The sequence below is a fragment of the Anabrus simplex genome, chromosome 8 (assembly GCF_040414725.1).
Source record: "Anabrus simplex isolate iqAnaSimp1 chromosome 8, ASM4041472v1, whole genome shotgun sequence".
Lineage (NCBI taxonomy): Eukaryota > Metazoa > Arthropoda > Insecta > Orthoptera > Tettigoniidae > Anabrus > Anabrus simplex.
Genome location: NC_090272.1, coordinates 89,539,517 through 89,554,435, shown reverse-complemented (window position 1 = coordinate 89,554,435; position 14,919 = coordinate 89,539,517). Strand labels below are relative to the sequence as shown.

At 40.0% G+C, this 14,919-nt stretch overlaps 1 protein-coding gene across 2 annotated transcripts in view; it reads left to right on the top strand.

The window, feature by feature from the left end:
- LOC136878824 (very long-chain specific acyl-CoA dehydrogenase, mitochondrial) overlaps nt 1-14,919 on the top strand; it is a 119,400-nt gene that overhangs the window by 12,512 nt on the left and 91,969 nt on the right. For both annotated transcript variants that reach the window (XR_010860845.2, XM_067152334.2), the window contains exons 3-4: nt 2,510-2,728; nt 3,767-3,891. Coding sequence is in view for 1 of the 2 variants with exons in the window: in XM_067152334.2 (XP_067008435.2) it covers nt 2,510-2,728; nt 3,767-3,891 (344 nt within the window). In the remaining variant the exon portion in view is untranslated. The remainder of the gene's footprint in view (nt 1-2,509; nt 2,729-3,766; nt 3,892-14,919) is intronic.

The window sequence follows — 14,919 nt, the reverse complement described above, 5'->3', positions numbered from 1 at the left end:
ATGCTTTGGAGTGATTTTGTAAATCGCTGATAGGAGAGAGATCCCTCTATAGTTGTTAGGGTCTAACTTGTCTCCTTTCTTGTGCAGCAGATGGATAGTCCAATCCCTTAGTAGTGTTTCCATCATCCAGATGTCAGTTATGATTCTGTGGATATTGTCAATTGACTCTTCATCTGCATGTTTCCATAATTCTGCAATGATGTCGTCTTCGCCTGCTGCTCTGTTAGATTTCAGTTCAGATATGATCTGTTTGATTTCTTCTTTGGTAGGAGAAAGGGAGTCAGGGTTAATAACATTCTTGGGTTCTTCTGCATTGGGGAGGTCATCAGACTATTTTGCAAGGGCCGTAGTACAATATTCATGGTTCATTTTCAGTTCTCCGTCTGGTCCTCTAAGGTGAAGTGTTGGGGCTGAGCAAGCATTTGTCTGAGATTTTAGAGTTTTGTGTAAGTTACTGGTGTTGTTCCTTCGAAAGTCTTTCTCTGTCTGATCCATTATGTCATTGTTATATTGCCTCTTAGCATATCTGATGGTTTTGGCCATGTTCTTTCTGATTGTTAGGAACGCTGTATGATTTTACATGCTTTTGTTGCGGTTCCATTTCACCCATGCCTGTCTTCTATCCTCTATTGCCTTATTACATGGTGTCATCCACCATGGTTGCTTACTCCTTCTGGTTGCAAGGATGGTTTCTGTTGCTGCATCTATCAGTATCTTCTGTAGATTAGGCCAATCCTTTTTATTCTGATTATTGTTTAAGAACTTAGTAAAGTTGTTGTTGTCTTTCAACTGGGCTGGATTAAATTTTGGGATTTTGGACCTGGTGTAGTTGTTACCTCTGCACTTCCTGAGTGGAATGAAATTTGCTTTGACCAAAGATAGGTAGTGGTCTGAGTCAATATTGGCACCTCTCAATACCTTGACATTCATTATTTCCTTGCTATTCCTTCTATTGATGGTAACGTGATCTAGCTGGTACTCTCCTAGCAAGGGATTGGGACACCTCCAGTTCTTGGCTTTTCGGAGGACGTGTCTGAATGCTGTAGATTTAAGAACAAGGTTGTGATTCTTACACAGATTGATCAGTCTCTTACTATTACAATTGGTTCTCCTTTGGGCCGGGTATTCTCCGACTATGTTCCTTAACCTGCGCTCCTTACCAATCTGGGCATGTAAGTTCCCCATCAAGATGATCACGTGATGTTCTGGAATCTTATCGATTGTCTCTTCCAGTTCTTCCCAAAAGTATTCAACACTTTCAGTATCACTCTTATTAGTATCGTTGGTAGGTGCATGGAAGTTAACAATTGTGTAGGCTTTGTTGAGACTTCTGAAGGCTATAGTGGATGTTCTCTCATTTGATGATGAGGAGATAATGGAGTCTGTCATTTTGTTGTTGACTATGAAGCCTGTACCCAAGTGAGCATATTCATCACTCTCTGACCTGGCTGTCCCTTGTAGATCCTGAAGCCTTGTGACTCAAAAGGTTCTTCATCAGTAAATCTTGTCTCCTGCAAAGCCGTTATAAGGATGTTGTGTTTTGTTAGGACGTCCAATGCATGTTTGTTTCCCCGTTTGTAGGAGGGAATTGATGTTTATCATTGCCAGAGAGTTGATGTGTTTCTTCCTCTTACATGAAGATGCAGGCTCCCCAGAATCTGATGGCCTGTTTGCTCCACTGTGAGTGGGGGTGGATTTGTTAACACCTGGGTTAGATTTCCAATTAGTCGTTTGTTCCATGTTTCCAGAGTTACGAAAATGTTTGGTGAGGTTACCCAAAGGTAACGTGGTTTTTAACTGTCAAGGTTGTAAGCCTTGAAGCCCTCAGCACTGATCGGTTCACTGACCCAGCTTCCCGCTGGGATTGGTTACCCAACCTTCCACTGGGTTGCTCAGCTTAACAGGGGGCACCTCTTGTAGGTTACGTGCTGGAGTTGTAGTGAAAGAGGCTAGTTGGGTTCGCTTGCTGAACCCAATATATTATTGTTGCAGGAGTTTGGCAATGACGCATTTCACTGCCATTTGCCCATAGTCACAAGGACTCTTCCAGGTTGATTCCTGGGACCCTATTCTTCTTATTATTATTCTTGTACAAATAGATGTAGGACATTAACAGGAGGGATACTCATAGTGAGGAGATAAAGGTTAAGTTATGAGTGAACTCGTTGGATGAAACTGCTCGTATGAATTGGCTTCAGTGGTGGGTCATGTGAGGTGAATGGAAGAGTATGCATTAACCAGTGGGATAATGTGCTTGGGGTAGGAGGGCAAGAGAAACTGAGGTGATCCGGGTGGCAATGGTTAGACTAATTTTTAACAATATAATGATAAAAGATATAGAACTAAAAGAGGGCACAAAGCTAGTTGCAAATAGAGGATTGTAGAGTCACATAGTTCATTCGCAGAGGCTTGAAGAGCTGTTTTCTTTACTGATGTACTGCTTTGTGGCCACAGGCCAATAATAAAATGGTTGAGATTTATTTTGAGTTTGTCTCATTTTGTCTTGTAGGAAGTCAACAATCCTGCTAAAAATGATGACTTGGAGAGAGTTGAAGAAGCTACCATGAATGGACTATGGGACCTGGGAGCATTTTCTATTCAGGTGCCTCCAGATCTGGGAGGTTTAGGTCTATCCAACACCCAGTATGCAAAACTTGCGGAAATTGTTGGATCTCATGATCTTGGTGTTAGTGTCACCCTTGGAGCTCACCAATCCATTGGCTTCAAGGTATGAGAAATCCTTATTGTACTGTACCTTCAAGGTTCTAGAAATACCATATTGGCCCAAATATAAGATAATACTGAATTTTTGGAAGGTAATTACAAGAAAAATGAAATGATGAATATATTTATCAAGCTCTCCTATGACTAGGATAACTTGGTAAATCCTAAAGTAAATCTGTGAAAAAAAGTTTTCTTTTAAAATAAATTACTGTGACTTTCCTCAGCTTTATTATGTAACGCTGATAGGTGATCAATTTAGCACCTTAATCCGCTATGAGGCATTGCACAAAAGTGATACAGTGTCAGAAACACAGTCTTGAACACCACATTCCAGGCTTGTCTTAAATTCAGTTACCAGCACTTTAAAGTTGCGTGCCACCTCCATTGCCTTTATTAACATTGTGATTTATTGGATAATGCTGGTTTTGTTTCATCTGCACTAATTTAGTAAGTAGCCTATCAGTTTCATTAAATTTTCCTCCCTTTGTCCTCTGAATGCTTTTCTTGATGTGCCGGCATTCTTGCACCTTCTCCACTATCATCATACATTATGTTTGGAAGCACCAAATGTACATTTTGCCTCAAATAAAACCTGCAATTTGAAGTATATAGTATAACATGTCCTCTCTCTTTTATTAACATGAAGTGATGAAGATGTTCTCCTTTCTACATATCTACTTTGACTAGAATAGTGACCAAAAAAATGCATCGATGATGCCAAGCCAAAAAACAATAGATCACAAACCATAAATTTGATAAAACTTCCAATGCTTGAGAAATTTTGGTTTATTCATGACCTTCTACTCAGCTTAATGTCCACGGTGACTCCCACTGCACAAGCCAGTACAGTTTGGGAATCCTACATCTAGATCTTCAAGAAAATTATTTTCTTTAAATGTTGGATATAAGACTACAGGTTTTACAATTACATTTTATTGTTAAAAAACGTACTGTTATATTCAGGCCAATATGGTATCTCTGTTCTACCCTCAGCCTTGCTGTGCCCTCCCGTCTTTTAACTAGTATGTAAATACTCTTATAGGGAATCCTCCTATTTGGAACGCCGGAGCAGAAAGCAAAATACCTTCCTCGCGTCACAACAGGGAGACAGTTAGCAGCATTTTGTCTGACAGAGCCTTCATCTGGTAGTGATGCAGGATCTATCAGGTAAATCCATGTCTCATCCTTGTAGCAGACATTCTTATGTTTTCTGAATTTCTGATCTCTGAGTTATCTATATAAGTGGAATCAGTAAGGTCATTCTGTGTGCTTGTTTATCTCAGGCAAGATTGTCAGGGTTTTCTGTACATTTTTGAATTAAAGTAAATAGCGACAGAAAAAATGTTTCATAGAAAACTAGCAAGCCTCTCAGACTGTGCAGGAGCAATTTTGAATTTATGATGGTAGGCCTTATAAGATTTTGTTGGAAATGACATTAGTTATTATTTTCCTGATGTATTGTATGTACGTAGCTCAGTGCAGCATTTTTCCCAAGGCCTTTCCAACCACTTGCCTTTTAACTTGCTCCTTTCTCCCCAGGCAATGTTTAAACCATTCCTGTACTATTACTAAATGATAACTCCTAAACTACTCATTCAAGTATTGTAAAGGACATTTTTATCTTAAGATTAATGTGGTGAGTAAATAATCTATTTTGATAAGAATAAGGTAGCAGGTAGGGACCCTCTTCGGAGGCAGCCCTGCCCAGGGAGTGGCGCCCCTGCCTATGTGAGTCTCAGAACACACTGACCTGGTGTGTATCATCTGGTAAGGGTCCCAGCTCAGGGTTACGAGTGAAGACCTCAACGGCAGTGAAGGCGGAGATGAAGATCATTGGTACGGCCGAACTGGCGGATGAGGCACCCTTGCTTTTTGGGATAGTAATAAAAAGCCTGTTTAACATCCAGGTGCATCTGAGTGGTATCCACTGGCTTCCTGATCCGCGTCTGTCACCTTGTAGGTGCGGCGGCAATACCAAGCTCCAGGAACTAACAATCCCTGGTTCTAAGCACCCAGCACTGCTGGATTTCCTATTACAAGCCAAACATGATTCGTGAGCGTACTAACAACATTACCCCAGGTGGTATCCAATCCACCCGTCGCGTTGAGATGGCAACCAGGCTTTCGGATTCTGGGGAGCTTGGACAACCACGAAAACATGGGAGAGAGTCGGAGCTCTCTGGTAAACTATCCCACAAAACCCCCACGTACATTGGTACATTCAATATCAACACTTTGATACAACCAGGAAAATTACTAAATTTAGTCACAGAACTTGATCGGCAAAAAATTCTTATCCTTGCCCTGCAGGAAACTCGATTTACTGATGATGCCACCTTGGATTATGGAAATTACCATATATTCAAAAGCAAAACAGACCAAAATATTCTAAATAGGACCCCTTTATTTGGCATGAGCTTCGTAGTACATAAAAGTATACTGAACTCGATCCAAGAAGTTAATTCCATCAGCAATCGCCTAATGACCTTGAGGATTCAGTGTGCCAATAAAAAATATACATTAATAAATGCACACGCCCCTACAAATATAGACAACAAGAAGAATCCCTAAAACGTGGACAAATTTTGGAACAGACTTGAAAAAGTGATGTCAAAAATTCCAAAGGATGACGTCAAAATCCTCTTAGGCGATTTCAATGCAGAAATCGGCCGAGAAAAGGAACACAGGAAAACTGTCGGACTCTACCCGGCGCACAAATTTACGAACAAAAACGGTTCAAGGCTCATTGAACTATGTCAACAGTGCAACCTTAAAATCATGTCCACATCCCTCAGGAAGCATCCCAGGAAACAAAAAACCTGGAGGTCCCCCATTGAATCCATTGGAGAATTTCAGATTGATCATGTAGCTATCTCGTATCAGCTACAGAAAGAGGTACATGATGTACAAATGAGAAGAGGAGCAAACATCGACTCTGATCACTATCTCACAAGAGTTAAAGTAAAATTTACTCCAAGAAAATACCACCCCAAGAAAATCCAACAACAGAAATTTGACATAAAACAGATTCCTGTTATGGATCTAAAAGAAGCATGGGAAAATCAACCAGCGAAAACATGGGAAGAATTCCACACCAAAATCATACAGAAGGCACGAGAAATGGTACCCTTAAAAAGGAATGCAAAACACCCCTGGTGGAACTCAACATGCAACCAAGCCCTAGAGATAAGAAAATCTGTGTTTCAGAAATACAACAGTAGAAAATCCCAGAAAACTCAACGAGAATTTTATGAGACCAGGAAACAAGTATCCAAAACCATCAGGCAAGAGAAAAGAAAGCACCTGAAAGAACAACTGGAGTCAATTGAAGAAAACTTTAGAAACCACAACACAAGGGATTTCTACAGAACATTCACAGAAAAAATCCGAGGATACATTCCACAGAACTTATGTTTTAGGAAACAAGACGGAAAATTGGCGTTTACTAATAAAGAAAACTGCCAAGAACTTGCACGGTACTTCTCAGAACTTCTTAACTGCCCCGAACCCACTGAAGGATTTCTTGAAGAAGCATCCAGTTTCACTCACCCAGAATCACCTCCACCAAACCCGGAAGAAATTCAGAGCCACATTAAACAACTAAAGAACAACAGAACCTCAGGAAGAGACGGGATTGTTGCAGAATTCCTTAAGAATCTTGGTCCAAATTCACTCAAGGAACTTACAGAAATCATACAGAAAATCAGGAAAAATGAAAAACTCCCAGAAGACTGGAAATGTGCCTTGATTCACCCACTTCACAAAAAAGGAGACAAAACTGATGCGAACAACTATAGGGGAATCTCCCTCCTTGAAGTCGGCTACAAAATTTTCTCTGCATGCCTGTTGAAAAGAATACAAGAACAACTAGAGCATAAAATTGGTGAATATCAAGCTGGGTTCCGCCCTCACAGATCATGCACTGAACAGATCTTCAACCTCAAAACCGCTCTAAAATTCAGGGCCCTCGGAAACCTTCCAATCATCTGTACCTTCGTAGATTTCAAGAAGGCTTATGATTCAGTTGATCGTCAATCTCTGTTCAGCATCCTGAAAGAACAGGGACTAGACTCCAAAACTCTAAACTTGACCAAACAGACCCTCACCGACACGAAGTCAAGAGTGAAATTCATGGAAGAAATCTCAGACAAATTCCTGATAAAAACTGGTGTCTGGCAAGGAGATGGACTATCACCCCTCCTCTTCAACCTCGTACTAGATAAGGTGATGAGGGAATGGGAAAACGAACTGAAAGCACAAAATAGCTGGAACCCAGTAAACATCGGGACACGAAAAAACAAGCTTGAAATTCCATGCTTAGCCTTCGCGGATGACCTGGCCCTTTTGTCCAGCGATGAAGTCACAGCAATAAATCAAGTTGAAATTCTCCAAGAATGTGCCAGAAAGGTCGGACTTCAAATCTCCTTCCAGAAAACTGAATTTTTCTGTGCAAAACTAGACATCCATAGTCTCAATACAAAATACGGACAAATCAACAGAGTCCTTCACTTCAAATACCTGGGCGAAATCCTTGAATCAACCGGACAAGAGAAAATAGCCCAAAACAACCGTGTCCAAAAACTCAGAAGAGCTTATGGGAGAACAAGAGAAATCTACAACAAAAAATGTATGTCTCTTCACGTTAAGATCAAACATTACAATACTGTAATCAAACCGGAGGCTTTATATGCAGGGGAAACTCTAACGCTTCATAGAAAGGGCGAACTGGAAAATATCCTAAAAGAAGAGCGAAAAATCATGAGGAAAATTTTAGGACCAAGACACACGGGAGAAGGGTACCGCCTCCAAACCCGGAAATCCACAGAAAAATTATCTAATATTGCGGCAGACCTCAGGAAAAAAAGGCTAAAATTTTATGGACATGTTAAGAGGCTTCCAGGAACTAGACTAACCCACCAAGTTCTTGAAAGAGTTGACAAACTGAAGAATTTTCTTTGGATACAACAAACAAAAGCGGACATGAAGAACGCACAAATTCTCTGTGAAGACATTTTGAATCGAAATATATATAGAAAGAAAATTGACAATTGGGAAGTTACTCCAGAGAATGAAGTACCAAAAAGAGCAGGTACCAAGTGGACGGAAGAAAGGAAAAGGATCTTTAGTCAACAGATGAAAGCATCCTGGATCCTCCGCAAACGAAATCATAAATAAAGCTTCGTGTGTTCCGAAAGGGACCATTCACGCATAATAATAATAATAATAATATTATGTGATTAATCTCAAGATATGTTTTCTAATTTTAATGCTAATTTTTTTACTGTAAACTGCAACATAAAACTTATTGAGGGCTATCTTTTACAGATAGGTGTATACTGTTCAGAATTTTTGAGGATCTTTTTATGTCTCATATGATATTAATTTGATTTTTCCTTATTGATGAGTCTACAATTCACAAGGTATAAGGATGGGATGTTACCAACTAATCAGTACATTATATATTAAAAAGTACGTATTAGGTCATATTATAGTATCATTTTTGGCCTTTTTATGGACCATCATCAGTTAAATATACTGTAATTATACTCCTTAGTTCTAACATGGCCCAGTTCGTTGTTATTTAATGTCAGTGTTGTCTTAAAACACTCTTTTGTTTTAAAATGAAATCGTTGGTGCTATCTTGAGTTAATGCATAGAATAATGTTTTAGTTTGACGCAAGTGCGATAAACACATATAACTTTAAAACAGTTAGTATTTGTGTTGTTATTATTATTATTACATCATATACACATAAGATACGATCGCGTTGTTTGTGAGGTTATGTCATGAAATATGCACTGTCGGCGGCGGTGGCTGTAACTCGATCCGAGTATATATAACTTCATAATCTATAATCTTCATTTCCGTTTTGACGAAATGCATAATTAAAAATAGGAGAGGATTTCCACCAATCAATACTTATTTATTGCATATATTAAGCTACAGGACCGGTTTCGACCTCATATACAAGGTCATCTTCAGCTGAACCATACATACATATTTATATAATGAAGCTTTGATTAAGATTGTGTTGTTAAAGGAATGCTATATGATGATGATGTACATTTAGTCACATACAAATGGGGCAAGTCTTAGCGTGAACTGGCGTATATGTCATTCTGTACAATATTGCAACTGTATGTCTAAAATATTATGTTGAAGGTCTTAAAATTAGTGTATAAAATATGTCTTTACTTAAACTAACTTATAGATAAATAAAATGTATAAAAGCACTTCATGCATATAAACTTTCATTCTTGCTTGTTGGTCAATACATTGACTAACTTCCGTATTTAAGTCTTATTTACAGTTGTACACTTCAGCTGCTATTCTTGGAGTTTGTAAAATTGCATGGGTAAAAGATTTTGTCTTCATGTGTATATGTGGGATAAAACACTTTCAATTTTAAAAAAGTGCCAAATGTATGGATGAAATTGAACTAAAATATGTTCAGCTCTGCTGTGTGTGTGTTGCCTTTTTATTGGAACCAATTCATGTTTTCCTGTGGCGTCCGTAAATTTGGATGACATTGGGTTCAAAGTAGTGGCTCCTTTCCCATTTGTAGCTGTGCAACTTCTTTCTGCATACATTGACCAGTTCAACTCAGTTTATGGGTGTGTTTATGATGACTAAACATACCAGTCCTGGCATAAAACATACCCCCACACAAATCACACTAAATGGATGGAGGAAGGCGGGGTTGTAATTGGCGGAATTTTCTTGCTTGTCGCTTGGCCTCTTGATGTCTGCGGTGTTGTCTTTCAAACAAGTTGACAGCGGTGGATATAGTGTTCCGCCGCAGTAAGAGGTCCACAGCACATTCTTCCCGTGTCTGTATATCTATACCAGTTGTCATCATGATGTGTTGCAGCTGGTCCTTAAAACGTTTAAGAGGGGCTCCATGAGGTCTACTGCTGGAGCTAAGAATTTGGCGGGGAAGCCTGGTATCACCCATGTGGTGACCATGGCCTAACCATCTCAGTTGATGAGCGATGATTGTTGCCTCAATGCTATTTAGCTGCGCTTCGTCGAGAACTGCCGTGTTGGTCACATGGTCCTCCCGTTTAATATTCAAGATCAATCTCATTTTCTGTTGGTGGAAGCGCTCAAGTTTTTTGATATCACGGCGGGTCCAAGTTTCACAGCCATATAGCAGCGTTGAAATGACAACAGCTTTGTACACCATGAGTTTGGTATGCAGTTTTAGGTCGTTATTCATGAAGACTCTGTGCATTAACCGTCCGAATGCTGCATGAGCAGCCCCAATTCTTTTATCAACGTCTTGTTCACAGGTACACTGTTTAGACAAGATGCTTCCAAGATATGAAAAGTGATCAACCTGTTCCAATGTTGTGTCTAAGATGGAGATATTGAACTCAGGAAGAGTTAATCCTGGGTCAGGTTGTGCAAGTACCTTAATTTTTTTTGCGTTAATAGCAAGACCAAAGCGATCACATGCAGTTTTAAAGCAGTTGACTGACTGTTGTTCTGTCACCCGGGTAACCAAAGTACACCTTTGTGAGCAAAATCATGCCAGATTGAAAAGGCTTCCATCAAAACGAATTTTAATCTCCATGCCTAAGTTGTTTGGAGATGATTCATGCAGCAAGGCAGCTGTGTACAGTGCAAAGAGTGTAGGAGCAAGCACACAGCCCTGTTTCAATCCATGAGTGATTGGGAACAAATCTGACACGGAGTTACCACGAAGAACCTGTTCAGACATGCCATCATGAAGAGCTTAAACCAATTCCACATAACGTTCAGGACATCCAAAATGTCTCAATACTTTCCACATAGGAGATCTTGGTACTGAATCAGAGGCTTTTTCCACTGTATATAGACATTTATGTCAGTTCAATTAATGTAAGAACCTGTATATAATTTATTCTTACCTGTATATATAATTTGTAATCCACTACAAAATTGTGAAACACACTGTAACTTCCCGAATGGTACTCGGTAGACGAGAACGATGGGGAATACTCTGTACTCTATATGTATTAAGCACGCTAGAATTTTTGAGAAGATATTTTTTGTAACTATCTTTCGAGAAGCCTGGCCAGGCACATATATAAGGAGTCGATCTTGACAGTAGAGAAGAGTTATTGTTCAGTAGAGTTATGAGTTAACAGGTTATACTTGTGACCACGTGTTGTGACATGCTTTTAAGCAGTCATCTGTTTCAACTGTGTTTTATGGTTGCAGTCTCCATGTGCAGTGATGGGGAATTGTCATAATGGCGGTTTGTGATGTGAGTGTTTTGTTTGTGACAGCAGTGAGTAAAGTTATTTGTGTGTTTAATTTGTAAATAGATGTGAATAAATAACTGTACCAACTGACAGCATTTCGTGTGCATCTTTGTGGATACATTAAATGGCGACCGTGGCAAGAACGTAGGAATTTGCGAGTAAATACAAGTGTAAGTGTGTAGTAGATCAAAATGCAAGTGATACTAGAGAATATGTTGCTGAAACAACTGAACGAACTCACCAAGAGGAACCTCCCGACGAACTGGAAGAAAAAACTGCTACAGACGCGGCTACGGGAAGATCTCGTGGGAAAAGGAGAAGATCCCGAAAAGTTTTTAATCAAACTTGACGAAGATTCGGAGACAGAACAAGAGGTAAATATAACCGAAATGTCTTCTAACCTAATGACGATGATGCAGGCACTAAATAACAAAATTCAGACATAAATGACAAAATGGCAAAATTTCTCAAGCTAACTCAGTTTTAAACGGAAAGATAGCCCAAGTGTACACACAGGGCCTAGAATAGAAAATTTCAACCGTAAATGGCGAAATTTCATCGCAAATTAGCGACGTCACCAATCGATTAACGCAGCAGATATCGGACATCAGATCAATAGTAGAGTAAGCCAGCTGGAAGGGGATATCTTGGACCTCAAGGAGGAGGTGGAAATCCAGGTTTTTGGCATAAAGCAACAGGTTGAACGGAGGATTTTTAACATAGAGGGGAATTTTGAAAGCCGTATATCTGCCGTCGAGGGAAATCTTGGGAGCGGCATTTCTGCTGTTGAAAGAAGGTTAGAAAACCGGTTTTCGACCATCAAGGGAGATATGCAGAATATAAGGGAAAACATCCTTCATGCAGTAGAAGATAGATTAACACAAACAGGACATATCACCACACCTCTAACCCCCTCAAACCTGACCTGCAATACAGCACACCTAGACCCGAAGGTGATTATAGAGAGCCTTCCAGAATACCATGGGCAACCGGAGGAGAACCCTACTAGCTTCATCGAGGGATCGGTCAGCCTATTAGGAAGGACTAATTTACCAGAGGACATCGTCGTACAGCTCATCACACCAGGATTAAAGGGGCAAGCCACTACTTGGTGGAACACTTTGAAGGGTTAAATCTTTTTTTTTTTTTTTTTTTTTCTATTTACTTTACGTCGCACCGACACAGATATGTCTTATGGCGACGATGGGATGTGAAAGGCCTAGGAAGTGGAAGGAAGCGGCCGTGGCCTTAATTAAGGTACAGCCCCGGCATTTGCCTGGTATGAAAATGGGAAACTACGGAAAACCATCTTCAGGGCTGCCGACAGTGGGGCTCGAACCCACGATCTCCCGTTTACTGGATACTGGCCGCACTTAAGCGACTGCAGCTATCGAGCTCGGTAAGGGTTAAATCTAAACTGGATGGACTTCAAGAGGGAATTCCTTACTAGGTTTAATACCGAAGGGGTGAAGAGCTCCATGAAAAGGAAGCTACTGACTGAGGCACAACCCACTGTCACGAGAGCTAGCGCCTTCGTCCTACAGAAGTACCAACTCTTCGAGCATCTGCACCCGAAAGGAAGCAAAAACAACATCTTACCAGATATCACAGAGCTACTCCACAATAAGATTCGACTCCTAGTGAGAGTATCGCAACCGAGATCCTTTGATGATCTACGCAGAATCATCGTCCAGCTGGAGGAGCAACACAAGAGCAAAGCTACGGAAAAGACCAGTCCATTCTGGATTAAGGGAGGATGGGGCCGAGATCAGGAATGCACAATAAGACCTTACAGATGAGCAACCCTTAACGTATCCACAGAGATGCACACAAGATGCCGTCAGTTGGTACAATTATTTTAGTCACATCTATTTACAAACTAAACACACACATAAACTTACTTAATCACTGCTGCTCAAGTACAATGAGAAGAAAGCTTCCACCTAATCAATACTTATTTATTACATTAATAGTTTCGACCTTTCCAGGTCGTCTTCAGCTGGTCACACAATCACATATAACATATCGTGCAATCATAAAACATTATTAGATCTTACAAAGAATGTCATACGACGATAACATGTCAAAATTATTCTCATGATTGGGGGCAGTCGTTGAATTGGAACTTGGTATCCACTGTCTTTTATGAATAACATACATAAAAGCACATTCACATAAGTTTTTCTAAAATCAAATGCTGGCTTTGTAAAACATGTATGGTAACACAGAGAACGTATGTATTGATCACAATTTGTTAGTTTTGTGGGTTGCACTTCCCTGTTGCCTGAACCTTCAGTTGTACATCGTGATGGAATCTTATTGCTCAATGTTAATTTGCCTTAATTTTTGAAAACTAATTAGTTTTGTCCTTAAAGTCTTGATAAATAGAAATTTTTATGAACACTTAATGATAACTGTAGGAATAAAACATGTGTTAAAATTCAATTACCTGCATTGTGGTATAAATTACACTATAAAATGTCAGGTTCTCAAGTGTGAGATTTTTGTGTCACAAACAAAACACTCACATCACAAAACCGCCATTTTGCCTACAGACTGCCTGCATCGGCATGTCAGTTAACCACTACTTGTGTTCACCAGTGAAATTCCTAAACAATAACTCGTCATCACCATCAAGACCACCTTCTTATATATGTGCCTGGCCAGGCTTCTAGAAAGCTACATTACAAAATATACCTTTTCGGAAATTCGAGAGTGCCTAATACATATATTATAATGTACACAATATTCTCCATCGTTCTCGTCTACCTATACCATTCTGGAAGTTACAGTGTATTTCACAATTATGAATTACAAATTATGTATACAGGTAAGAATAAATGATATAATATTAATTTACAGGTATTTACATTAACTGAACTCTTATGAATATTTATGTACAGCACGTTTCATGACATAACATCACAAACAGCGTGATGATATCGTATGTAATAATAATAATAATAATAATAATAATAATAAATGGATGTAAGCACTTCATAATTATACATTAAAAGTAGTAGTAATAATAATAATAATAATAATAATAATAATAATAATAATAATAATAATAATTTGAGTTCGATACTTGTATTATTTACCCATGGGTGAAAGAATATTGTTTTCAAGTTATATCTGTTTATCGCACTTGCGTCGATATCCCCCCTATAACTTGAAACAATTTCCACACTTTGTCACACTCGTCGACTTTGTCTTGAATGTAGATTGTATCTTTTTTCTTCCTCGATGTCGCTGGATGTGTTCGCCTCCTCTTGACCAGCATGTGCCAGCCTCTTCCTCGATGATAATCGATGTGTTCTCCTCACGATGACCAGATGGTGCTGTGTCATTAGTGGCCTCTCTTCCAGGCTTACTCTGTATACGCAGCGGTTGGGTGACTCGCCGTAACTCCGATGCTTGGACCTTGTCAGGAGAGTTGGTCTTCAGTAAGTAGACCCCATGACCCGGCTGTTTATCCACCTCGATGGGACCAACCCATTTAGGTGCGAAACCTACGTGAAACCCTCCAATCTTATTACTGACTGGGTGGTTACGTCATAGTACTTGTTGGCCTGGTAGGAAGATCTGGGTCTCTTCGGCATCTTGAGCCTTGGCCTGGGTAAGGGATCTCTTCTTGGCCAAAGCTTGCTTCTCCTTGATGTTCTGCTGCTGCTGCTGCCACTCTGCCAGGGAAACAGCTGCATCATCTTGACCCGAAGTGAGTGGGGGACGAATCTCCCAATCCCCGAAACAGCTCTTCTGGGGAATAGCCAGTGACACGGTTGATGCGTTGTCGCAGGGCAAAGAGTGACTGTGGTATCTGATGGTCCCACAGTCAATGTTCTTTGTCTATCAGGTGGACTCATAGCATCCTTTTCAGCTCCTGGTTCTGCTGTTCTGTTGGATTTGCCCTTGGGTTGTAGATAGGAGTGGTCTAGTCCTCCA